The sequence below is a fragment of the Mytilus edulis genome, chromosome 6 (assembly GCF_963676685.1).
Source record: "Mytilus edulis chromosome 6, xbMytEdul2.2, whole genome shotgun sequence".
NCBI classification, from domain to species: Eukaryota; Metazoa; Mollusca; class Bivalvia; order Mytilida; family Mytilidae; genus Mytilus; species Mytilus edulis.
In genome coordinates, this window is record NC_092349.1 from 10,676,376 (window position 1) to 10,703,565 (window position 27,190).

Here is a 27,190-nt window from a genome sequence, read left to right on the forward strand (position 1 = left end):
GTCGGTAATCTAATCAAGTCAGTAATTAATATATATGGACAAATGAATACTCAAACAACAGTATTTGAAAATCGTATCAATTACATTTGATAATTAACAAAGGGGTGATGATTAGTACTTACTGATGCCCTCCATCATTTTCTGAGGGCCGATATAGGGTGCAACGAATTTTTTTATCAAATTTGTCTTGGACAAGGCGATTTCTCAAATGTGTTAGGTAACTAATAGTAATGTTATTGGGAATATATGTTCTGGTAGTACAGAGCCAAAGGTTGGGGAATGAATAAGATTAGCTAAAAGTGTAAGCATTGGAAAAGTGCTCTTGGTCATATATATTATTCCTCTGTTTGGAGGAATTTTAAATAACCAATCATTCGAGTATTATTTTGATAATCTATACTCGGTTCTACCGGGCGATACTCGAGTACTCGTTGACATCCATAGTTTTTATCCTGGTAACTTTCCCAAGTTATGTTTCTATAAAATATGAGTATGAGAATATATGGGAACCGGTACGTAAACAAAACAAAACATTTATAAATATAATATATCTCCCTAAATGACGTGTGGAAGGTGAGCCAGCTGTATTTATAAAGTGCAATCTAGTTTACAGAAGTTATATTCAACAAGTATGATATCAATTTAATCTTTTATGAGCCTCTTATATACTAAGTGAGCAGTTTGAACAAAACAAACTAACATATTGTAGAAATATTGTTCGGGCACATACGTCTTAAAATCGATGGTTTTTAATGTATGAAGAGCATGGTACTTTTTTTACACTAAGTTTTGTATTCTAATTGGAGGTGGCTGAGAACATGAACATCCCGCTGAGCAAAACGGGTGCCAAACTTTGGTGAAAATTTGACTATCAGTCGGAGAAAGACCAAAAATAACCCCGGTGTATATTTAAGACAAGTACAACATGGCCTTACTACCAATGATCACACAGAAGAAACACACTAGAACCCAGTGATTCCCTGTGTTTGAGTCCGTAAGCTCTAACTATTAACAATCTCATATCTTTTCTTAAATCTGATTACGTGTTTTCCGTTTGTGATGGATAGGATTTTGTAAAATGTGGATTTTCTTGAAAGAATAGTAGCACTTAATGTCACACACAATAAAAAACATTATGTCATTTTGACATTATGTAAGTTTTTTAAAAAAAATCACCTATCTAATTAAAACATTTAATTAGTGAAATATTACACTCATTGTTTACTCGGCCAAAATGTAGTAGAAATTAAGAACATGTTGTCAACTTTCTCTAAAATCTAATTTGGCGTATTTTGAGTATACTGTCAACATTTTGCTAGAAAATCACAAGTCACAACATAGATATAACTTTCTAACATGTATATTCCTCGACACGTCGCACTTTGTATCTTAAAAGAATGGAATTAGTATTTTGGGTAAAAAAAGTCACTTACTGGAAGCAATCCTTTAAAACAAGAAAAAACAAACGAATTAAATAATGCAAAAATCAATTAACACGCTAGTTATGACAGACAACAACCACTCAATAACAGGCGTCTTCTTTTTACATAAAGAGTATTGCGGGTGTAGCGCAAACTTTCCTCTAACACCGTGTTAAAGCGAAAAATAACAGCGAAATGTAAATAGCAGTTGGAAAATACATAGCACATTATATTTGTTCTATAGATTGAACCAAGTTATGACAACACTTTTTTAAACTTTTAAACTATATAAGGTGATGTAATTGTTGTTTGAATGTGAGTTAAATGTTTTTTCAAATGTTCACAATACAGAGGAAGCTCCTGTAGCCTTTCGAATATTAGTAAGGGGTATGTTTCTAGTTGTCTGTTATTAAATTATTTCATTTTGGTGGTGTAATGTAAAATAGACACTTTAAAAGGTCAGACGAAAAATACAGAAAAAAGGCATATATATTACTAAGAATGAAACAAAAAAATCATTTATTTATCAAGTTTGAAAGCACGACGATGCGTGTCTTTGCATTGCTTTATATATGATTTGCAACAAAATACTAAACTTTATGATTACAACATCAAAAAGAATATCCCATGTTGAAATAACGTAGACAATAAATCTATTGAAATTCGAAGTATTTTCAAAGGAGCTTCAGAATACCTTTATGAAAACAATAAGATTTAAAATATTCAAGTACTTGAGACGGATTGTTACAGGTGGTTCCTTTTCTACATTATATATTTTGTTTTATCAATCAGCGTCTAATCATAACAGTCAAATAAAAGGGAATAATTTTAAACGCATTTCCAATAGTTTCTTCTTCGGAACTCCTCATGCCTTAACTCATCCGCATCCAATCAAAACAAAGAAGTTCTATATTGATTATGTATCTTAAGTTGGAAATATTGTCCAATAATATAGTGAAAAACGCATTTGTGATGATGTGCAAATATCTTGTAGGATTGCTGTTTCCATTCATCTGCTTTGGTAATGTTTTTTTAAATTATTTCATTGATGTACATTCATATTGTAGGATAACAGTATTTTACATTTTTAAGTTGTATTATCTACGTTATAATTCTATCAACCTTTCATCAGTGCGGCCGATAGTGTTTTCAACAATTCAACACGATTCAAGGCAACGAGTTTTGCCAGATTCAATATATACAGTACATTTGATATTTTTTGTTTTGGTATGCACAAAAGAAATTCTTATATGTATTTTGCATGAAATAAAGAGAATAAAAAGTGTCCAATCTTATATAATGTGTATTTAAAATCCATGAGTGTTACCGAAATAAAACAAGGAATATTACAAACTTAAATCATTAGTGCTTTTGCTTATCATATGAATACAAACACTTACGACTTATTTGGGTTGTTCTGTGCCATGCCGTTTTTGAATCATAACGCGAACAATCAGTTTCTGTACCCGATAAGTTTTTACAATAGTCATTTTCGGGGCCCTTTTTATCTTTCTTTTCGATGTGACCAAAGGCTCAGTGATTAAAGCCGTTCTTTGACCTTTAATGGTTTACTTTTACAAATTGTGACTTTAAAGGAGAGTTTTCGTATTGGCATTAGTACGACATCTTCTTTTTTTCGAAAAATGAAAAATTGACGACCAATTAACTATGAATTTATTTCACAACAGAGCATTTTTTCCAAAGGTCACAGTAGCATAAGGAAGTACTTTGTAGTTCAAACAACACAACAAATGATGATTATGTATTTTATAACTGTTAATCAAATTATAAATACCTAACGCCTACACTCATACGTTTAGATAATAATTTAGATATTGCTTATTAAATAGAAAATGATAAATATATGTATGACGTCTTTAAATGCAAATTTTAACAAAAACTTGATGAAATTACAATTTTGTCCCAAAATATTCAGACGACAATCCTGTTTTACGCAAAATGTGTTTGGTCCTACTAGATAACTCATTCAATCCAGAATCTCCCAAACCTCTGGATACCGTCATTTCTATTAGTAGATAATGGAATTGTTATGTGTACTGGATTTAAGTACATATAGATCAGAGTTTAAATTCCTACTAGCAAATATTGAAATTGTAATTGTAAGAAGAGGATTCTGTATCCAATTGAATCATATTTTCAATGTGTATAACTTTTTTTATCAATGTGAATATACGTCTATATGCATGTTTATTTTATTTTAGTGTTTGCTGATGTAAATATTGCTTTAAAGAAACCTACAAAGCTTTCTTCTACTTACGATCCTACAATTACCGGGGGAACATATTATCTCTGTTGTAACTCTACCTATGCAGTTGATGGAGACAAGTCAAATTTGGCGTATGATCAAGGCGATTTTTTGTGTGCGAATTCAGCCACAGTAGATAATCAGCAGTCATGGTGGGCAGTCGACTTACAAAATGTTTATACTATAGAGGGGATATATATTTTTGGACGGACAACTTATGGTCGTAAGTGTGACTTCTTTCAGGTTTTTTAATAATTTTACAGAATGACTTTCAACTTTTTATCAAGTTAAGCGATATCAACCAGACGTAATTTAATTGGTTTAAAATTTGAACAAGAAAATTATGTGTACAGTTTATAGCATGTATATTCAAAAGTGATAGCCTAATGTGCATTTTAAATATGAACAAACCCAAATACTTACCTTACTATGTAGATACTTGTATTAGGGAACCTTGAAACTAACTTTCCGTAGAGGATAAATATATCAACTTACCAAATACTTACTTTGCTTATAAAAAAATACTAACCATACTAAGTGAATACTTGAAACAAAGAATGAAATATTAACTTTACTTAGTTGATACTTGTCTCAACAAAACAAATACTTACCTAACATAGTAAGTAATTGTCTCAACGAAGCAAATACTAATCTTTATCTGAACTTACAGCAAAGAACTTAACACCTGCCTCGGGTGTGTCTATTCTGTGTTGGTCATTCACTATGTATTCGTGTTTGTTTTATGTAATGAGTTAATACTTCAGTTTCATTATGTATATCTGTTATATTCATTTGATAAAATTTACTGTTTGCAATAGCATTATTTGTTCTAAATAATAAGGATGTTCTTATCCCAAGCATAAAAACTTAACCGTATTTGACACAACCTTTTTCAACTTTTGATCTTCAGTGCTGTACAACTTTGTACTTTTTTTCGCTTTCGATCTTTTATATCTGGGCGTCACTGGTGAGTCTTGTGTGGACGAGGCGCGTTTTGGGCGTATTAAATTTTTAACCTGATGCTTTTTGTTATTCATTTAATCATGTGTTTCTTTGTCTAATACGTTTTCCTATTTATTTGTATTGTAGTCCTGTAATATTATGTTGTCATTGCTATGTTATATTTAACATTGCCATTAAAGTGTGAGGTTTGGCATGCCACAAAACCAGGTTCAACCCACCATTTTTTCCTTTAAAAATGTCCTGTACAAAGTCAGGAATATCGCCATTGTTATATTATAGTTCGTTTCTGTGTGTGTTACAATTTAACGTTGCGTCGTTTGTTTTCTCTTATCTTTTAGTGTAAATTGACATTGCGATAAGACGTGTCACGGTACTTGTCTATCCCAAATTCATGTATTTGGTTTTGATGTTATATTTGTTATTCTCGTGGGATTTTGTCTGATGCTTGGTCTGTTTCTGTTTGTGTTAGTTACATTTTAGTGTTGTGTCGTTGTTCTCCTCTTATATTTATGCGTTTCCCTCAGTTTTAGTTTGTTACCCTGATTTTGTTTTTTGTCCATGGATTTATGAGTTTGAACAGCGGTATACTATTGTTGCCTTTATTTATGTAATGATTTTTTGTCTCTACGAACCAAACGCTTGCCTTATTTAGTGCATTATTGTCTCTACGAACCATACGCTTGCCTTATTTAGTGCATTATTGTCTCTACGAACCATACGCTTGCCTTATTTAGTGGATTATTGTCTCTACGAACCAAACACTTGCCTTTTTTAGTAGATGCTTATCTTTACGAACCAAACACTTGCCTTATTAAGTGGATTCTTGTGTCTACGAACCAAACACTTGTCTTCTTTATTAGATTCCTATCTCTACGAACCAAAAACACTTGCCTCAGTTAGTAGATTATTATATCTACGAACCAAACACTTATCCTATTTCGTGGATTCTTGTCTCTACAAACCAAATACTTTCCTTATTTAGTAGATTCTTATCTCTACGAAACAAAACACTTGCCTAATTTAGTAGATTATCATCTCTGCGAACCAAACACTTGCCTTATTCAGTGGATTCGTGTCTCTACAAACCAAACACTTGCCTTATTCACTGGATTCGTGTCTCTACGAACCAAACACATGCCTTATTTAGTAGATTCCTTTCTCTACAAACCAAAACACTTGCCTTATTTAGTAGATTATTATCTCTACGAACCAAACACTTGCCTTATTCAGTGAATTCCTGTATGTACGAACCAAACACTTGTCTAATTTAGTAGATTCTTATCTCTACGAACCAAACACTTGCCTTATTTAGTAGATTCTTATATCTACGAACCAAACACTTGCCTTATTCAGTGGATTCATGTCTCTACGAACCAAACACTTGCCTTATACAGTGGATTCATGTATCTCTACAAACCAAACAAATGCCTTATTTAGTAGAGTCTTATCTCTACGAACCAAACACTTTCCTTATTCATTGGATTCATGTATCTCTACGAACCAGAAACATGCCTTATTTAGTAGATTCCTATCTCTACAAACCAAAACACTTGCCTTATTTAGTAGATTCTTATCTCTACGAACCAAACACTTGACTTATTTAGTAGATTCTTATCTTTACGAACCAAACTTGCCTTATTCAGTAGATTCTTATCTCTACGAACCAAACACTTGCCTTATTCAGTAGATTCTTATCTCTACAAACCAAACACTTGCCTTATTCAGTGGATTCATGTCTCTACGAACCAAACACTTGCCTAATTTAGTAGATTATTATCTCTGCGAACCAAACACTTGCCTTATTCAGTGGATTCGTGTCTCTACAAACCAAACACTTGCCTTATTCACTGGATTCGTGTCTCTACGAACCAAACACATGCCTTATTTAGTAGATTCCTTTCTCTACAAACCAAAACACTTGCCTTATTTAGTAGATTATTATCTCTACGAACCAAACACTTGCCTTATTCAGTGAATTCCTGTATCTACGAACCAAACACTTGTCTAATTTAGTAGATTCTTATCTCTACGAACCAAACACTTGCCTTATTTAGTAGATTCTTATATCTACGAACCAAACAATTGCCTTATTCAGTGGATTCGTGTATCTACGAACCAAACACTTGCCTAATTAAGTAGATTATTATCTCTGCGAACAAAACACTTGCCTTATTCAGTGGATTCATGTATCTCTACGAACCAAAAACATGCCTTATTTAGTAGATTCCTATCTTTACAAACCAAAACACTTGCCTTATTTAGTAGATTCTTATCTCTACGAACCAAACACTTGCCTTATCCAGTGGATTCATGTCTCTACGAACCAAACACATGCCTTATTTAGTAGATTCCTATCTCTACAAAACAAAACACTTGCCTTATTTAGTAGATTCTTATCTTTACGAACCAAACTTGCCTTATTCAGTAGATTCTTATCTCTACGAACCAAATACTTGCCTTATTCAGTGGATTTGTGTCTCTACGAACCAAAAACTTGCCTTATTCATTGGATTCATGTATCTCTACGAACCAAAAACATGCCTTATTAAGTAGATTATTATCCCTACGAACCAAAACTTGCCTTATTCACTGGATTCATGTCTCTACAAACCATACACTTGCCTGATTCAGTGGATTCGTGTCTCTACAAACAAAACACTTGCCTTATTTAGTAGATTCCTATCTCTACAAACCAAACACATGCCTTATTTAGTAGATTCTCATCTCTACGAACCAAACACTTGCCTTATTCAGTGGATTCATTTCTCTACGAACCAAACTCATGCCTTATTTAGTAGATTCTTATCTCTACAAACCAAAACACTTGCCTTATTTAGCAGATTCTTATCTATACGAACCAAACACTTGCCTTATTCATTGGATTCATGTATCTCTACGAACCAAAAACATGCCTTATTCAGTCGATTCATTTCTCTACGAACCAAACTCATGCCTTATTTAGTAGATTCTTATCTCTACGAACCAAACACTTGCCTTTTTCATTGGATTCATGTACCTCTACGAACCAAAAACATGCCTTATTTAGTAGATTCCTATCTCTACGAACAAAACACTTGCCTTATTTAGTAGATTCCTATCTCTACAAACCAAACACATGCCTTATTTAGTTGATTCCTATCTCTACGAACCAAACACTTGCCTTATTCAGTGGATTCATTTCTCTACGAACCAAACTCATGCCTTATTTAGTAGATTGTTATCTCTACAAACCAAAACATTTGCCTTATTTAGTAGATTCTTATCTCTACGAACTAAACACTTGTCTTATTCAGTGGATTCATGTATCTCTACGAACCAAACTCATGCCTTATTTAGTAGATTGTTATCTCTACAAACCAAAACACTTGCCTTATTTAGTAGATTCTTATCTCTACGAACTAAACACTTGTCTTATTCAGTGGATTCATGTATCTCTACGAACCAAACTCATGCCTTATTTAGTAGATTGTTATCTCTACAAACCAAAACACTTGCCTTATTTAGTAGATTCTTATCTCTACGAACCAAACACTTGCCTTACTGAGTGGATTCATTTCTCTACGAACCAAACTCATGCCTTATTTAGTAGATTCTTATCTCTACGAACCAAACACTTGCCTGATTCAGTGGATTCATGTCTCTACGAACCAAACACTTGCCTTATTTAGTAGATTCCTATCTCTACAAACCAAACACATGCCTTATTTAGTAGATTCTTATCTCTACGAACCAAACACTTGCCTTATTCATTGGATTCATGTACCTCTACGAACCAAAAACATGCCTTATTTAGTAGATTCCTATCTCTACAAACCAAAACACTTGCCTTATTTAGTAGATTCTTATCTATACGAACTAACCACTTGCCTTATTTAGTAGATTCTTATCTTTACGAACCAAACTTACCTTATTCAGTAGATTCTTATCTCTACGAACCAAACACTTGCCTTATTCAGTAGATTCTTATCTCTACAAACCAAACACTTGCTTTATTCAGTGGATTCATGTCTCTACGAACCAAACACTTGCCTTATTTAGTAGATTCTTATCTCTACGAACCAAACACTTGCCTTATTCAGTGGATTTATGTCTCAACAAACAAAACACTAGCCTTATTCAGTGAATTTGTGTCTCTACGGACCAAACACTTGCCTTATTCAGTGGATTTGTGTCTCTACGAACCAAACACTTGCTTGATTTAGTGGATTATTATCTCTACGAACCAAACAGTTGCCTTATTTAGTAGATTCGTGTCTCTACGAACCAAACACTTGCCTAATTTTGTGGATTTATATCTCTACGAACTGAAACACTTGCTTTTTTAGTAGATTCCTATCTCTACAAATCAAAACACTTGCCTAATTTAGTAGATTATTATCTCTGCAAACCAAACACTTGCCTTATTCAGTGGATTCGTCTCTCTCCGAACCAAACACTTGCCTTATTCAGTGGATTCATGTATCTCTACGAACCAAAAACATGCCTTATTTAGTAGATTCCTATCTCTACAAACCAAAACACTTGCCTTATTTAGTAGATTCTTATCTCTACGAACCAAACACTTGTCTTATTCAGTGGATTCGTGTCTCTACGAACCAAACACTTGCCTGATTCAGTGGATTCATGTCTCTACAAACCAAACACATGCCTTATTTAGTAGATTCCTATCTCTACAAACCAAAACACTTGCCTTATTTAGTAGATTCTTATCTCTACGAACCAAACACTTGCCTTATTCATTGGATTCATGTACCTCTACGAACCAAAAACATGCCTTACTCAGTGGATTCATTTCTCTACGAACCAAACTCATGCCTTATTTAGTAGATTCCTATCTCTACAAACCAAAACACTTGCCTTATTTAGTAGATTCTTATCTCTACGAACCAAACACTTGCCTTATTCATTGGATTCATGTACCTCTACGAACCAAAAACATGCCTTACTCAGTGGATTCATTTCTCTACGAACCAAACACATGCCTTATTTAGTAGATTCCTATCTCTACAAACCAAAACACTTGCCTTATTTAGTAGATTCTTATCTCTACGAACCAAACACTTGTCTTATTCATTGGATTCATGTACCTCTACGAACAAAACACTTGCCTTATTTAGTAGATTCCTATCTCTACAAACCAAACACATGCCTTATTTAGTAGATTCCTATCTCTACGAACCAAACACTTGCCTTATTCAGTGGATTCATTTCTCTACGAACCAAACTCATGCCTTATTTAGTAGATTCTTATCTCTACAAACCAAAACACTTGCCTTATTTAGCAGATTCTTATCTCTACGAACCAAACACTTGCCTTATTCATTGGATTCATGTATCTCTACGAACCAAAAACATGCCTTACTCAGTGGATTCATTTCTCTACGAACCAAACTCATGCCTTATTTAGTAGATTCTTATCTCTACGAACCAAACACTTGCCTGATTCAGTGGATTCATGTCTCTACGAACCAAACACTTGCCTTATTTAGTAGATTCCTATCTCTACAAACCAAACACATGCCTTATTTAGTAGATTCTTATCTCTACGAACCAAACACTTGCCTTATTCATTGGATTCATGTACCTCTACGAACCAAAAACATGCCTTATTTAGCAGATTTCTATCTCTACAAACCAAAACACTTGCCTTATTTAGTAGATTCTTATCTCTACGAACTAACCACTTGCCTTATTTAGTAGATACTTATCTTTACGAACCAAACTTGCCTTATTCAGTAGATTCTTATCTCTACGAACCAAACACTTGCCTTATTCAGTAGATTCTTATCTCTACAAACCAAACACTTGCCTTATTCAGTGGATTCATGTCTCTACGAACCAAACACTTGCCTTATACAGTGGATTCATGTATCTCTACAAACCAAACAAATGCCTTATTTAGTAGAATCTTTTCTCTACGAACCAAACACTTGCCTTATTCATTGGATTCATGTATCTCTACGAACCAGAAACATGCCTTATTTAGTAGATTCCTATCTCTACAAACCAAAACACTTGCCTTATTTAGTAGATTCTTATCTCTACGAACCAAACACTTGACTTATTTAGTAGATTCTTATCTTTACGAACCAAACTTGCCTTATTCAGTAGATTCTTATCTCTACGAACCAAACACTTGCCTTATTCAGTAGATTCTTATCTCTACAAACCAAACACTTGCCTTATTCAGTGGATTCATGTCTCTACGAACCAAACACTTGCCTTATTTAGTAGATTCTTATCTCTACGAACCAAACACTTGCCTTATTCAGTGGATTTATGTCTCAACAAACAAAACACTAGCCTTATTCAGTGAATTTGTGTCTCTACGAACCAAACACTTGCCTTATTCAGTGGATTTGTGTCTCTACGAACCAAACACTTGCTTAATTTAGTGGATTATTATCTCTACGAACCAAACAGTTGCCTTATTTAGTAGATTCGTGTCTCTAGGAACCAAACGCTTGCCTAATTTTGTGGATTTATATCTCTACGAACTGAAACACTTGCCTTATTTAGTAGATTTCTATCTCTACAAACCAAAACACTTGCCTAATTTAGTAGATTATTATCTCTGCAAACCAAACACTTGCCTTATTCAGTGGATTTGTGTCTCTCCGAACCAAACACTTGCCTTATTCAGTGGATTCATTTATCTCTACGAACCAAAAACATGCCTTATTTAGTAGATTCCTATCTCTACAAACCAAAACACTTGTCTTATTTAGTAGATTCTTATCTCTACGAACTAAACACTTGTCTTATTCAGTGGATTCGTGTCTCTACGAACCAAACACTTGCCTTATTTAGTGGATTCATGTCTCTACGAACCAAACACATGCCTTATTTAGTAGATTCCTATCTCTACAAACCAAAACACTTGCCTTATTTAGTAGATTCTTATCTTTACGAACCAAACTTGCCTTATTAAGTAGATTCTTATCTCTACGAACCAAATACTTGCCTTATTCAGTGGATTTGTGTCTCTACGAACCAAAAACTTGCCTTATTCATTGGATTCATGTATCTCTACGAACCAAAAACATGCCTTATTTAGTAGATTCCTATCTCTATAAACCAAAACACTTGCCTTATTTAGTAGATTCTTATCTCTACGAACCAAGCACTTGCCTTATTCAGTGGATTCATGTCTCTACGAACCAAACACTTGCCTTGTTTAGTAGATTCCTATCTCTACAAACAAAAACACTTGCTTTATTTAGTAGATTCTTATCTTTACGAACCAAACTTGCCTTATTCAGTAGATTCTTATCTCTACAAACCAAACATTTGCCTTATTCAGTAGATTCTTATCGCTACAAACCAAACACTTGCCTTATTCAGTGGATTCGTGTCTCTACAAACCAAACACATGTCTTATTAAGTAGATTCTTATCTCTACGAACCAAAACTTGCCTTATTCACTGGATTCATGTCTCTACAAACCAAACACTTGCCTGATTCAGTGGATTCATGTCTCTACGAACCAAACACTTGCCTTATTTAGTAGATTCCTATCTCTACAAACCAAACACATGCCTTATTTAGTAGATTCATATCTCTACGAACCAAACACTTGCCTTATTCAGTGGATTCATTTCTCTACGAACCAAACTCATGCCTTATTTAGTTGATTCTTATCTCTACAAACCAAAACACTTGCCTTATTTAGTAGATTCATGTCTCTGTGAACCAAACAATTGCCTTATTTAGTAGATTCTTATCTCTACGAACCAAACACTTGCCTTATTCAGTGGACTTCTGTATCTTCGAACCAAACACTTGTCTAATTAAGTAGATTCTTATCTCAACGAACCAAAACACTTGCCTTATTCAGTGGATTCTTGTATCTCTACGAACCAAAAACATGCCTTATTTAGTAGATTCCTATCTCTACAAACCAAAACACTTGCCTTATTTAGTAGATTCTTATCTCTACGAACCAAACACTTGTCTTATTCAGTGGATTCGTGTCTCTACGAACCAAACACTTGCCTGATTCAGTGGATTCATGTCTCTACAAACCAAACACATGCCTTATTTAGTAGATTCCTATCTCTACAAACCAAAACACTTGCCTTATTTAGTAGATTCTTATCTCTACGAACCAAACACTTGCCTTATTCATTGGATTCATGTACCTCTACGAACCAAAAACATGCCTTACTCAGTGGATTCATTTCTCTACGAACCAAACTCATGCCTTATTTAGTAGATTCCTATCTCTACAAACCAAAACACTTGCCTTATTTAGTAGATTCTTATCTCTACGAACCAAACACTTGCCTTATTCATTGGATTCATGTACCTCTACGAACCAAAAACATGCCTTACTCAGTGGATTCATTTCTCTACGAACCAAACACATGCCTTATTTAGTAGATTCCTATCTCTACAAACCAAAACACTTGCCTTATTTAGTAGATTCTTATCTCTACGAACCAAACACTTGTCTTATTCATTGGATTCATGTACCTCTACGAACAAAACACTTGCCTTATTTAGTAGATTCCTATCTCTACAAACCAAACACATGCCTTATTTAGTAGATTCCTATCTCTACGAACCAAACACTTGCCTTATTCAGTGGATTCATTTCTCTACGAACCAAACTCATGCCTTATTTAGTAGATTCTTATCTCTACAAACCAAAACACTTGCCTTATTTAGCAGATTCTTATCTCTACGAACCAAACACTTGCCTTATTCATTGGATTCATGTATCTCTACGAACCAAAAACATGCCTTACTCAGTGGATTCATTTCTCTACGAACCAAACTCATGCCTTATTTAGTAGATTCTTATCTCTACGAACCAAACACTTGCCTGATTCAGTGGATTCATGTCTCTACGAACCAAACACTTGCCTTATTTAGTAGATTCCTATCTCTACAAACCAAACACATGCCTTATTTAGTAGATTCTGATCTCTACGAACCAAACACTTGCCTTATTCATTGGATTCATGTACCTCTACGAACCAAAAACATGCCTTATTTAGCAGATTTCTATCTCTACAAACCAAAACACTTGCCTTATTTAGTAGATTCTTATCTCTACGAACTAACCACTTGCCTTATTTAGTAGATACTTATCTTTACGAACCAAACTTGCCTTATTCAGTAGATTCTTATCTCTACGAACCAAACACTTGCCTTATTCAGTAGATTCTTATCTCTACAAACCAAACACTTGCCTTATTCAGTGGATTCATGTCTCTACGAACCAAACACTTGCCTTATACAGTGGATTCATGTATCTCTACAAACCAAACAAATGCCTTATTTAGTAGAATCTTATCTCTACGAACCAAACACTTGCCTTATTCATTGGATTCATGTATCTCTACGAACCAGAAACATGCCTTATTTAGTAGATTCCTATCTCTACAAACCAAAACACTTGCCTTATTTAGTAGATTCTTATCTCTACGAACCAAACACTTGACTTATTTAGTAGATTCTTATCTTTACGAACCAAACTTGCCTTATTCAGTAGATTCTTATCTCTACGAACCAAACACTTGCCTTATTCAGTAGATTCTTATCTCTACAAACCAAACACTTGCCTTATTCAGTGGATTCATGTCTCTACGAACCAAACACTTGCCTTATTTAGTAGATTCTTATCTCTACGAACCAAACACTTGCCTTATTCAGTGGATTTATGTCTCAACAAACAAAACACTAGCCTTATTCAGTGAATTTGTGTCTCTACGAACCAAACACTTGCCTTATTCAGTGGATTTGTGTCTCTACGAACCAAACACTTGCTTAATTTAGTGGATTATTATCTCTACGAACCAAACAGTTGCCTTATTTAGTAGATTCGTGTCTCTAGGAACCAAACGCTTGCCTAATTTTGTGGATTTATATCTCTACGAACTGAAACACTTGCCTTATTTAGTAGATTTCTATCTCTACAAACCAAAACACTTGCCTAATTTAGTAGATTATTATCTCTGCAAACCAAACACTTGCCTTATTCAGTGGATTTGTGTCTCTCCGAACCAAACACTTGCCTTATTCAGTGGATTCATTTATCTCTACGAACCAAAAACATGCCTTATTTAGTAGATTCCTATCTCTACAAACCAAAACACTTGTCTTATTTAGTAGATTCTTATCTCTACGAACTAAACACTTGTCTTATTCAGTGGATTCGTGTCTCTACGAACCAAACACTTGCCTTATTTAGTGGATTCATGTCTCTACGAACCAAACACATGCCTTATTTAGTAGATTCCTATCTCTACAAACCAAAACACTTGCCTTATTTAGTAGATTCTTATCTTTACGAACCAAACTTGCCTTATTAAGTAGATTCTTATCTCTACGAACCAAATACTTGCCTTATTCAGTGGATTTGTGTCTCTACGAACCAAAAACTTGCCTTATTCATTGGATTCATGTATCTCTACGAACCAAAAACATGCCTTATTTAGTAGATTCCTATCTCTATAAACCAAAACACTTGCCTTATTTAGTAGATTCTTATCTCTACGAACCAAGCACTTGCCTTATTCAGTGGATTCATGTCTCTACGAACCAAACACTTGCCTTGTTTAGTAGATTCCTATCTCTACAAACAAAAACACTTGCTTTATTTAGTAGATTCTTATCTTTACGAACCAAACTTGCCTTATTCAGTAGATTCTTATCTCTACAAACCAAACATTTGCCTTATTCAGTAGATTCTTATCGCTACAAACCAAACACTTGCCTTATTCAGTAGATTCTTATCGCTACAAACCAAACACTTGCCTTATTCAGTGGATTCGTGTCTCTACAAACCAAACACATGTCTTATTAAGTAGATTCTTATCTCTACGAACCAAAACTTGCCTTATTCACTGGATTCATGTCTCTACAAACCAAACACTTGCCTGATTCAGTGGATTCATGTCTCTACGAACCAAACACTTGCCTTATTTAGTAGATTCCTATCTCTACAAACCAAACACATGCCTTATTTAGTAGATTCATATCTCTACGAACCAAACACTTGCCTTATTCAGTGGATTCATTTCTCTACGAACCAAACTCATGCCTTATTTAGTTGATTCTTATCTCTACAAACCAAAACACTTGCCTTATTTAGTAGATTCATGTCTCTGTGAACCAAACAATTGCCTTATTTAGTAGATTCTTATCTCTACGAACCAAACACTTGCCTTATTCAGTGGACTTCTGTATCTTCGAACCAAACACTTGTCTAATTAAGTAGATTCTTATCTCAACGAACCAAAACACTTGCCTTATTCAGTGGATTCTTGTCTCTACGAACCAAACACTTACCTAATTTAGTAGATTTATGTTTCTACAAACAAAACACTTGCCTTATTCAGTGTATTCGTGTCTCTACGAACCAAACAATTGCCTTTTTTAGTAGATTATTATCTCTGTGAACCGCACAATTGCCTTATTTAGTAGATTCTTATCTTTACGAACCAAACACTTGTCTTATTTAGTAGATTCTTATCTCTACGAACCAAACACTTGCCTGATTCAGTGGATTCATGTCTCTACGAACCAAACACTTGCCTTATTTAGTAGATTCCTATCTCTACAAACCAAACACATGCCTTATTTAGTAGATTCTTATCTCTACGAACCAAACACTTGCCTTATTCATTGGATTCATGTACCTCTACGAACCAAAAACATGCCTTATTTAGCAGATTTCTATCTCTACAAACCAAAACACTTGCCTTATTTAGTAGATTCTTATCTCTACGAACTAACCACTTGCCTTATTTAGTAGATTCTTATCTTTACGAACCAAACTTGCCTTATTCAGTAGATTCTTATCTCTACGAACCAAACACTTGCCTTATTCAGTAGATTCTTATCTCTACAAACCAAACACTTGCCTTATTCAGTGGATTCATGTCTCTGCGAACCAAACACTTGCCTTATACAGTGGATTCATGTATCTCTACAAACCAAACAAATGCCTTATTTAGTAGAATCTTATCTCTACGAACCAAACACTTGCCTTATTCATTGGATTCATGTATCTCTACGAACCAGAAACATGCCTTATTTAGTAGATTCCTATCTCTACAAACCAAAACACTTGCCTTATTTAGTAGATTCTTATCTCTACGAACCAAACACTTGCCTTATTCAGTAGATTCTTATCTCTACAAACCAAACATTTGCCTTATTCAGTAGATTCTTATCGCTACAAACCAAACACTTGCCTTATTCAGTGGATTCGTGTCTCTACGAACCAAACACATGTCTTATTAAGTAGATTCTTATCTCTACGAACCAAAACTTGCCTTATTCACTGGATTCATGTCTCTACAAACCAAACACTTGCCTGATTCAGTGGATTCATGTCTCTACGAACCAAACACTTGCCTTATTTAGTAGATTCCTATCTCTACAAACCAAACACATGCCTTATTTAGTAGATTCTTATCTCTACGAACCAAACACTTGCCTTATTCAGTGGATTCATTTCTCTACGAACCAAACTCATGCCTTATTTAGTTGATTCTTATCTCTACAAACCAAAACACTTGCCTTATTTAGTAGATTCATGTCTCTGTGAACCAAACAATTGCCTTATTTAGTAGATTCTTATCTCTACGAACCAAACACTTGCCTTATTCAGTGGACTTCTGTATCTTCGAACCAAACACTTGTCTAATTAAGTAGATTCTTATCTCAACGAACCAAAACACTTGCCTTATTCAGTGGATTCTTGTCTCTACGAACCAAACACTTACCTAATTTAGTAGATTTATGTTTCTACAAACAAAACACTTGCCTTATTCAGTGTATTCGTGTCTCTACGAACCAAAACAATTGCCTTTTTTAGTAGATTATTATCTCTGTGAACCGCACAATTGCCTTATTTAGTAGATTCTTATCTTTACGAACCAAACACTTGCCTTATTTAGTAGATTCTTATCTCTACGAACTAAACACTTGCCTTATTCAGTGGATTCGTGAATCTACGAACCAAACACTTGCCTAATTTAGTGGATTATTATCTCTATGAACCAAACAGTTCCTTATTTAGTAGATTCGTGTCTCTACGAACCAAACACTTGCCTAATTTAGTAGATTATTATCTCTGCGAACCAAACACTTGCCTTATTCAGTGGATTCGTGTCTCTACGAACCAAACACTTGCCTTATTCATTGGATTCATGTATCTCTACGAACCAAAAACATGCCTTATTTAGTAGATGACTATCTCTACAAACCAAAACACTTGCCTTATTTAGTAGATTCTTATCTCTACGAACCAAACACTTGCCTTATTTAGTAGATTCTTATCTTTACGAACCAAACTTGCCTTATTCAGTAGATTCTTATCTCTACGAACCAAACACTTGCTTTATTCAGTAGATTCTTATCTCTACAAACCAAACAGTTGCCTTATTCAGTGGATTTATGTCTCTACAAACCAAACACTTGAATTAGTCAGTGGATTTGTGTCTCTACGAATCAAATACTTGCCTAATTTAGTGGATTATTATCTCTACGAACCAAACAGTTACCTTATTTAGTAGATTCGTGTCTCTACGAACCAAACACTTGCCTTATTTAGTAGATTCCTATCTCTACAAACCAAAACACTTGCCTAATTTAGTAGATTATTATCTCTGCGAACCAAACACTTGCCTTATTCAGTGGATTCGTGTCTCTACGAACCAAACACTTGCCTTATTCAGTGGATTCATGTGTCTCTACGAACCAAAAACATGCCTTATTTAGTAGGTTCCTATCTCTACAAACCAAACACTTGCCTTATTTAGTAGATTCTTATCTCTACGAACCAAACACTTGCCTTATTCGGTGCATTCGTGTATCTACGAACCAAACACCTGCCTAATTAACTAGATTTATGTCTCAACAAACAAAACACTTGCCTTATTCAGTGAATTTGTGTCTCTACGAACCAAACACTTGCCTTATTCAGTGGATTTGTGTCTCTACGAACCAAACACTTGCCTGATTTAGTGGATTATTATCTCTATGAACCAAACAGTTGCCTTATTTAGTAGATTCGTGTCTCTACGAACCAAACACTTTCCTAATTTAGTAGATTATTATCTCTGCGAACCAAACACTTGCCTTATTCAGTGGATTCGTGTCTCTACGAACCAAACACTTGCCTTATTCATTGGATTCATGTATCTCTACGAACCAAAAACATGCCTTATTTAGTAGATTCCTATCTCTACAAACCAAAACACTTGCCTTATTTAGTAGATTCTTATCTCTACGAACCAAACACTTGACTTATTTAGTAGATTCTTATCTTTACGAACCAAACTTGCCTTATTCAGAGGCGGATTTAGAGGGGGGCAGGGAGCCCGGGCCCCCCCTTTTTGGGAAAACATTTGGTTGCTTATATAGGGAATCATTGAAGCGTGACTGGAGCGGGCCCCCTCTTAGGTCAGTCAGTGGGTCCCCAATTATGAAAATTTCTGGATCCGCCACTGTTATTCAGTAGATTCTTATCTCTACGAACCAAACACTTGCCTTATTCAGTAGATTCTTATCTCTACAAACCAAACACTTGCCTTATTCAGTGGATTCATGTCTCTACGAACCAAACACTTGCCTTATTTAGTAGATTCTTATCTCTACAAACCAAACACTTGCCTTATTCAGTGGATTTGTGTCTCTACGAACCAAACACTTGCCTAATTAAGTAGATTTATGTCTCAACAAACAAAACACTAGCCTTATTCAGTGAATTTGTGTCTCTACGAACCAAAATCTTGTCTAATTTAGTGGATTTATGTCTCTAGAAACCAAACACTTGCCTTATTCAGTGGATTTGTGTCTCTACGAACCAAACACTTGACTAATTTAGTGGATTATCATCTCTACGAACCAAACCGTTGCCTTATTTAGTAGATTTGTGTCTCTGCAAACCAAACACTTGCCTAATTTAGTGGATTTATATCTCTACGAACTAAAACACTTGCCTTATTTAGTAGATTCCTATCTCTTCAAACCAAAACACTTGCCTAATTTAGTAGATTATCATCTCTGCGAACCAAACACTTGCCTTATTCAGTGGATTCGTGTCTCTACGAACCAAACACTTGCCTTATTCAGTGGATTCGTGTCTCTACGAACCAAACACTTGCCTTATTTAGTAGATTCTTATCTTTACGAACCAAACTTGCCTTATTCAGTAGATTCTTATCTCTACGAATCAAATACTTGCCTTATTCAGTGGATTTGTGTCTATACGAACCAAACACTTGCCTTATTCATTGGATTCATGTATCTCTACGAACCAAAAACACTTGCCTTATTTAGTAGATTCCTATCTCTACAAACCAAAACACTTGCCTTATTTAGTAGATTCTTATCTCGACGAACCAAACACTTGCCTTATTCAGTGGATTCATGTCTCTACGGACCAAACACATGCCTTATTTGGTAGATTCCTATCTCTACAAACCAAAACATTTGCTTTATTTAGTAGATTCTTATCTTTACGAACCAAACTTGCCTTATTCAGTAGATTCTTATCTCTACGAACCAAACACTTGCCTTATTCAGTAGATTCTTATCTCTACGAATCAAATACTTGCCTTATTCAGTGGATTTGTGTCTATACGAACCAAACACTTGCCTTATTCATTGGATTCATGTATCTCTACGAACCAAAAACATGCCTTATTCAGTGGATTTGTGTCTATACGAACCAAACACTTGCCTTATTCATTGGATTCATGTATCTCTACGAACCAAAAACATGCCTTATTTAGTAGATTCCTATCTCTACAAACCAAAACACTTGCCTTATTTAGTAGATTCTTATCTCGACGAACCAAACACTTGCCTTATTCAGTGGATTCATGTCTCTACGAACCAAACACATGCCTTATTTGGTAGATTCCTATCTTTACAAACCAAAACACTTGCCTTATTTAGTAGATTCTTATCTCGACGAACCAAACACTTGCCTTATTTAGTAGATTCTTATCTCTACGAACCAAACACTTGCCTTATTCAGTGGATTTGTGTATCTTATAACCAAACACTTGCCTAATTTAGTAGATTTATGTTTCTACAAACAAAACACTTGCCTTATTCAGTGTATTCGTGTCTCTACGAACCAAACAATTGCCTTTTTTAGTAGATTATTATCTCTGTGAACCAAACAATTGCCTTATTTAGTAGATTCTTATCTCTACGAACCAAACACTTGCCTTATTCAGTGGATTCATGTCTCTACGAACCAAACATTTGCCTCATTTAGTAGATTTATGTTTCTACAAACACAACACTTGCCTTATTTAGTGTATTCGTGTCTCTACAAACCAAACAATTGCCTTTTTTAGTAGATTATTATCTCTGTGAACCAAACAATTGCCTTATCTAGTAGATTCTTATCTCTACGAACCAAACACTTGCCTTATTTAGAAGATTCTTATCTCTACGAACCAAACACTTGCCTTATTCTGTGGATTCGTGTATCTACGAACCAAACACTTGCCTAATTAAGTAGATTTATATCTCAACAAACAAACCACTTACCTTATTCAGTGAATTTATGTCTCTACGAACCAAACACTTCCCTTATTCAGTGTATTCGTGTCTCTACGAACCAAACACTTGCCTAATTTAGTGGATTATTATCTCTATGAACCAAACAGTTGCCTTATTTAGTAGATTCGTGTCTCTACGAACCAAACAATTGCCTTTTTTAGTAGATTATTATCTCTGTGAACCAAACAATTGCCTTATTTAGTAGATTCTTATCTCTACGAACCAAACACTTGCCTTATTCAGTGGATTCATGTCTCTACGAACCAAACACTTGCCTTATTTAGTAGATTCCTATCTCTACAAACCAAAACACTTGCTTTATTTAGTAGATTCTTATCTTTACGAACCAAACTTGCCTTATTCAGTAGATTCTTATCTCTACGAACCAAACATTTGCCTTATTCAGTAGATTCTTATCTCTACAAACCAAACACTTGCCTTATTCAGTGGATTCGTGTCTCTACGAACCAAACACATGCCTTATTAAGTAGATTCTTATCTCTACGAACCAAAACTTGCCTTATTCACTTGATTCATGTCTCTACAAACCAAACACTTGCCTTATTTAGTAGATTCCTATCTCTACAAACCAAACACATGCCTTATTTAGTAGATTCTTATTTCTACGAACCAAACACTTGCCTTATTCAGTGGATTCATTTCTCTACGAACCAAACTCATGCCTTATTTAGTACATTCTTATCTCTACAAACCAAAACACTTGCCTTATTTAGTAGATTCATGTCTCTGTGAACCAAACAATTGCCTTTTTTAGTAGATTCTTATCTCTAGGAACCAAACACTTGCCTTATTCAGGGGATTTCTGTATCTTCGAACCAAACACTTGTCTAATTAAGTAGATTCTTATCTCTACGAACCAAACACTTGCCTTATTCAGTGGATTCATGTCTCTACGAACCAAACACTTGCCTAATTTAGTAGATTTATGTTTCTACAAACAAAACACTTGCCTTATTCATTGTATTCGTGTCTCTACGAACCAAACAATTGCCTTTTTTAGTAGATTATTATATCTGTGAACCAAACAATTGCCTTATCTAGTAAATTCTTATCTCTACGAACCAAACACTTGCCTTATTTAGTAGATTCTTATCTCTACGAACCAAACACTTGCCTTATTCAGTGGATTCGTGTATCTACGAACCAAACACTTGCCTAATTAAGTAGATTTATGTCTCAACAAACAAACCATTTACGTTATTGAGTGAATTTATGTCTCTACGAACCAAACACTTGCCTTATTCAGTGTATTCGTGTCTCTACGAACCAAACACTTGCCTAATTTAGTGGATTATTATCTCTATGAACCAAACAGTTGCCTTATTTAGTAGATTCGTGTCTCTACGAACCAAACACTTGCCTAATTTAGTAGATTATTATCTCTGCGAACCAAACACTTGCCTTATTCAGTGGATTCGTGTCTCTACGAACCAAACACTTGCCTTATTCATTGGATTCATGTATCTCTACGAACCAAAAACATGCCTTATTTAGTAGATTCCTATCTCTACAAACCAAAACACTTGCCTTATTCAGTGGATTTATGTCTCTACAAACCAAACACTTGCCTTATTCAGTGGATTTGTGTCTCTACGAACCAAACACTTGCCTAATTTAGTGGATTATTATCTCTACGAACCAAACAGTTGCCTTATTAAGTAGATTCGTGTCTCTACGAACCAAACACTTGCCTAATTTAGTGGATTTATATCTCTACAAACTAAAACACTTGCCTTATTTAGTAGATTCCTATCTCTACAAACCAAAACACTTGCCTAATTTAGTAGATTATTATCTCTGCGAACCAAACACTTGCCTTATTCAGTGGATTCGTCTTTCTACGAACCAAACACTTGCCTTATTCAGTGGATTCATGTATCTCTACGAACCAAAAACATGCCTTATTTAGTAGATTCCTATCTCTACAAACCAAACCACTTGCCTTATTTAGTAGATTCTTATCTCTACGAACCAAACACTTGCCTTATTCAGTGGATTCGTGTATCTACGAACCAAACACTTGCCTTATTAGGTAGATTTATGTCTCAACAAACAAAACACTTGCCTTATTCAGTAAATTTGTGTCTCTACGAACCAAACACTTGCCTTATTCAGTGGATTTGTGTCTCTACGAACCAAACACTTGCCTAATTTAGTGGATTATTATCTCTTTGAACCAAACAGTTGCTTTATTTAGTAGATTCGTGTCTCTACGAACCAAACACTTGCCTAATTTAGTAGATTATTATCTCTGCAAACCAAACACTTGCCTTATTCAGTGGATTCGTGTCTCTACGAACCAAACACTTGCCTTATTCATTGGATTCATGTATCTCTACAAACCAAAAACATGCCTTATTTAGTAGATTCCTATCTCTACAAACCAAAACACTTGCCTTATTTAGTAGATTCTTATCTCTACGAACCAAACACTTGACTTATTTAGTAGATTCTTATCTTTACGAACCAAACTTGCCTTATTCAGTAGATTCTTATCTCTACGAACCAAACACTTGCCATATTCAGTAGATTCTTATCTCTACAAACCAAACACTTGCCTTATTCAGTGGATTCATGTCTCTACGAACCAAACACTTGCCTTATTTAGTAGATTCTTATCTCTACGAACCAAACACTTGCCTTATTCAGTGGATTTGTGTCTCTACGAACCAAACACTTGCCTAATTAAGTAGATTTATGTCTCAACAAACAAAACGCTAGCCTTATTTCGTGAATTTGTGTCTCTACGAACCAAAAACTTGTCTAATTTAGTGGATTGATGTCTCTACAAACCAAACACTTGCCTTATTCAGTGGATTTGTGTCTCTACGAACCAAACACTTGCCTAATTTAGTGGATTATTATCTCTACGAACCAAACAGTTGCCTTATTTAGTAGATTCGTGTCTCTACGAACCAAACACTTGCTTAATTTAGTGCATTTATATCTCTACGAACAAAAACACTTGCCTTATTTAGTAGATTCCTATCTCTTCAAACCAAAACACTTGCCTAATTTAGTAGATTATAATCTCTGCGAACCAAACACTTGCCTTATTCAGTGGATTCGTGTCTCTACGAACCAAACACTTGCCTTATTCAGTGGATTCGTGTTTCTACGAACCAAACACTTGCCTTATTCAGTGGATTTGTGTATCTTATAACCAAACACTTGCCTAATTTAGTAGATTTATGTTTCTACAAACAAAACACTTGCCTTATTCAGTGTATTCGTGTCTCTACGAACCAAACAATTGCCTTTTTTAGTAGATTATTATCTCTGTGAACCAAACAATTGCCTTATTTAGTAGATTCTTATCTCTACGAACCAAACACTTGCCTTATTCAGTGGATTCATGTCTCTACGAACAAAACTCATGCCTTATTTAGTAGATTCCTATCTCTACAAACCAAAACACTTGCCTTATTTAGTAGATTCTTATCTCTACAAACCAAAACACTTGTCCAATTAAGTAGATTCTTATCTCTACGAACCAAACACTTGCCTTATTCAATGGGTTCATGTCTCTACGAACCAAACTCATGCCTTATTTAGTAGAATCCTATCTCTACAAACCAAAACACTTGCCTTATTTAGTAGATTCTTATCTCTACGAACCAAACACTTGCCTTATTTAGTAGATTCCTATCTCTACAAACCAAAACACTTGCCTTATTTGGTAGATTCTTATCTCTACAAACCAAAAAACTTGTCTAATTAAGTAAATTCTTATCTCTACGAACCAAACACTTGCCTTATTCAGTGGATTCATGTCTCTATGTCTCTACGAACCAAACACTTGCCTAATTTAGTAGATTTATGTTTCTAAAAACAAAACACTTGCCTTATTCAGTGGATTTTTGTCTCTACAAACCAATTAATTACCTCAATTAGTCATTACTACCTCGATACTCTTCATCGATCAAATATTTACATAACTTGCAGATACTTGTCTCAGCGAACCATAATCCTTTCTAGATTAGTGGGTTATCATCTTAACGAATCAAATGCTTACCTTACTTAGACGGTACTCGTCTTTACACACTATACACTTACCATTATTATTTGGTATTGGTGTCAATTAATCTAGTTATAACATTACTTTATATATGAGTGTCTCAACGAGACAAATATTTGCCTTATTTTGTAGATATTTCTTCTTTAGGAACCATTAATCTTGTATCAACAAACTAAACACTAACAAATATTTGTAGATACATGTCAAATCAGAAAACATCTACATGTAATATAATAACTCCATATTAAATATGAGCTTACTCTAATACTATCATATTTTTCAGTTGAACAACTGGCCAATTTTGATGTTTACGTTATCATGCCATCATGTTCGTGTAATAGGTGGGTCAATTTAGATGAAGGAGATGTATTTCACTGTCACTATCAGGCCACAGCAAACCCGAGAGTCAATATAACGTGCCCCCCTAACACAAGAGGGAGGTTTGTCCGGATTAAACGTAGAGATACAGAACACCTTGCAATATGTGAAGTAGAGGTCTATAGTGATACCATTAACAGCCTCAATAAATCAGGTAATCAGAAAAAGCCAATCTTCATTATCTCGGAAATTTATTATACATTTTTAACGAACATCAAGGAAAAAATCAAAGAATGGTCTGCAGAATTTGGATTATTGAATCCGTTAAGATGACATGCTCTTATAAGAAATTGGTGTAATTAAACGTTAAAATCTACTATGGACATCATTTTTCCAAACAGATATATAAAATTTATCCTTTCTATTGCAGTTGAATTAAGCATAAATCCTCCAGTGAATCAAACTGAAAGCTCTATTGATAAATAACCTCATCATAGATACCAGGATTAAAATTTCATTTTTGCGCCAGACACAGAATTCGTCTACAAAAGACTCATCAGTGTCACTCGAATCAGATGCATATTATGGATTATTCGACAGATGCATGTCAAACATTTAAAGATTCATATCATACATTTACAAATATACATTATACATTCCCAGATCATCGTACTGCAATGTACAATCATGGCTAATCCAAAATATGCATCACAAGTTGGTTAAAAGCTTTAAATACAATTCTTGCATAATCACTAACTTATATGTTTCAAAATCATAAACAAAAACTTGGTAAATATAAAACCGAAATAGGACATACCCTGGAAGTGTCTGATATTCAGACGGGCGTATTGTTTCCTCTGTTAGGGGGGGGGGGGCACTCACTATGTAACTGAAGGCTATGAAATCCCTTGCAAGTCTCTGATACTGAACATGCGTATTTTTCAATTTTACGATAGATTTTTTTTTCTATTTAAGATTATTCAAGGATCGAAACTGCCTATGCATGTGGATATATCGGGTTTGGATACGAGGGTCCTGTCATAGGAACATCCATTGCGAACAGTAACGTTCACTGTACAATAATGTGCTTCACAAAACTAGCCTGTACTGCTGCAGAATATGACAAGAACACAAATGTCTGTACACTGAAAGGCGAATGTTTGATTGGAACTCAGTCATCCTTATTCCCAGACAACAACAAAGATGTATTTTTCATTCAATAGAACATTGGGACGTGACCAATTCTGTATCCTCTATAAAGTGATAAAATTTAAGCACAGACACTTTTTAATTATTTGTTTTTTAGTATTTTATTACACCTGTTTAAACATTTTAAATAATAAAACACAACAAACATTTTCTAAACAAATATTTGAGAAAGGATTTTTACCTTTTAATAGATATCATGTGACACATGTGATAATGGATGCTTATTTTAGTCAAACAAAGGATTTTGTTAGAGAAAAATAGGTGATTGAAACCTTTGCTTCCTCATATCTTTGAAAAAAAATGGTTTTGCTTTAATATAACGCTTTATATGATTTAGCCTGTGTTGAAAATGTATCTTCATACTTAAAGTTATATCAAATGTGTATCGTATAATGCTAGTTTTCATAGAATAAAACTTTTTGCTTCATTTCATTG

General features: G+C 34.6%; 1 protein-coding gene across 1 annotated transcript; it reads left to right on the forward strand.

Annotated features, from left to right (window-relative positions):
* The first annotated feature begins 2,375 nt into the window (after positions 1-2,375).
* Positions 2,376-27,190, forward strand: LOC139527092 (uncharacterized). The gene is made up of 4 exons (XM_071322364.1): positions 2,376-2,442; positions 3,644-3,910; positions 25,512-25,760; positions 26,522-27,190. Exons 1-4 carry the CDS (start codon positions 2,394-2,396, stop codon positions 26,767-26,769), a joined length of 813 nt encoding a protein of 270 aa, XP_071178465.1. The 5' UTR covers positions 2,376-2,393; the 3' UTR covers positions 26,770-27,190.

What these genes read in the sequence shown, in the direction of transcription:
- LOC139527092 (XM_071322364.1), top strand. Translation starts at nt 2,394, where the DNA reads ATGATGTGCAAATATCTTGTAGGATTGCTGTTTCCATTCATCTGCTTT. An exon ending in TGGACGGACAACTTATGGTC is followed by an intron (nt 3,911 to 25,511) that starts GTAAGTGTGACT and finishes CATATTTTTCAG; the next exon opens with TTGAACAACTGGCCAATTTT. An exon ending in TAACAGCCTCAATAAATCAG is followed by an intron (nt 25,761 to 26,521) that starts GTAATCAGAAAA and finishes TTTCTATTTAAG; the next exon opens with ATTATTCAAGGATCGAAACT.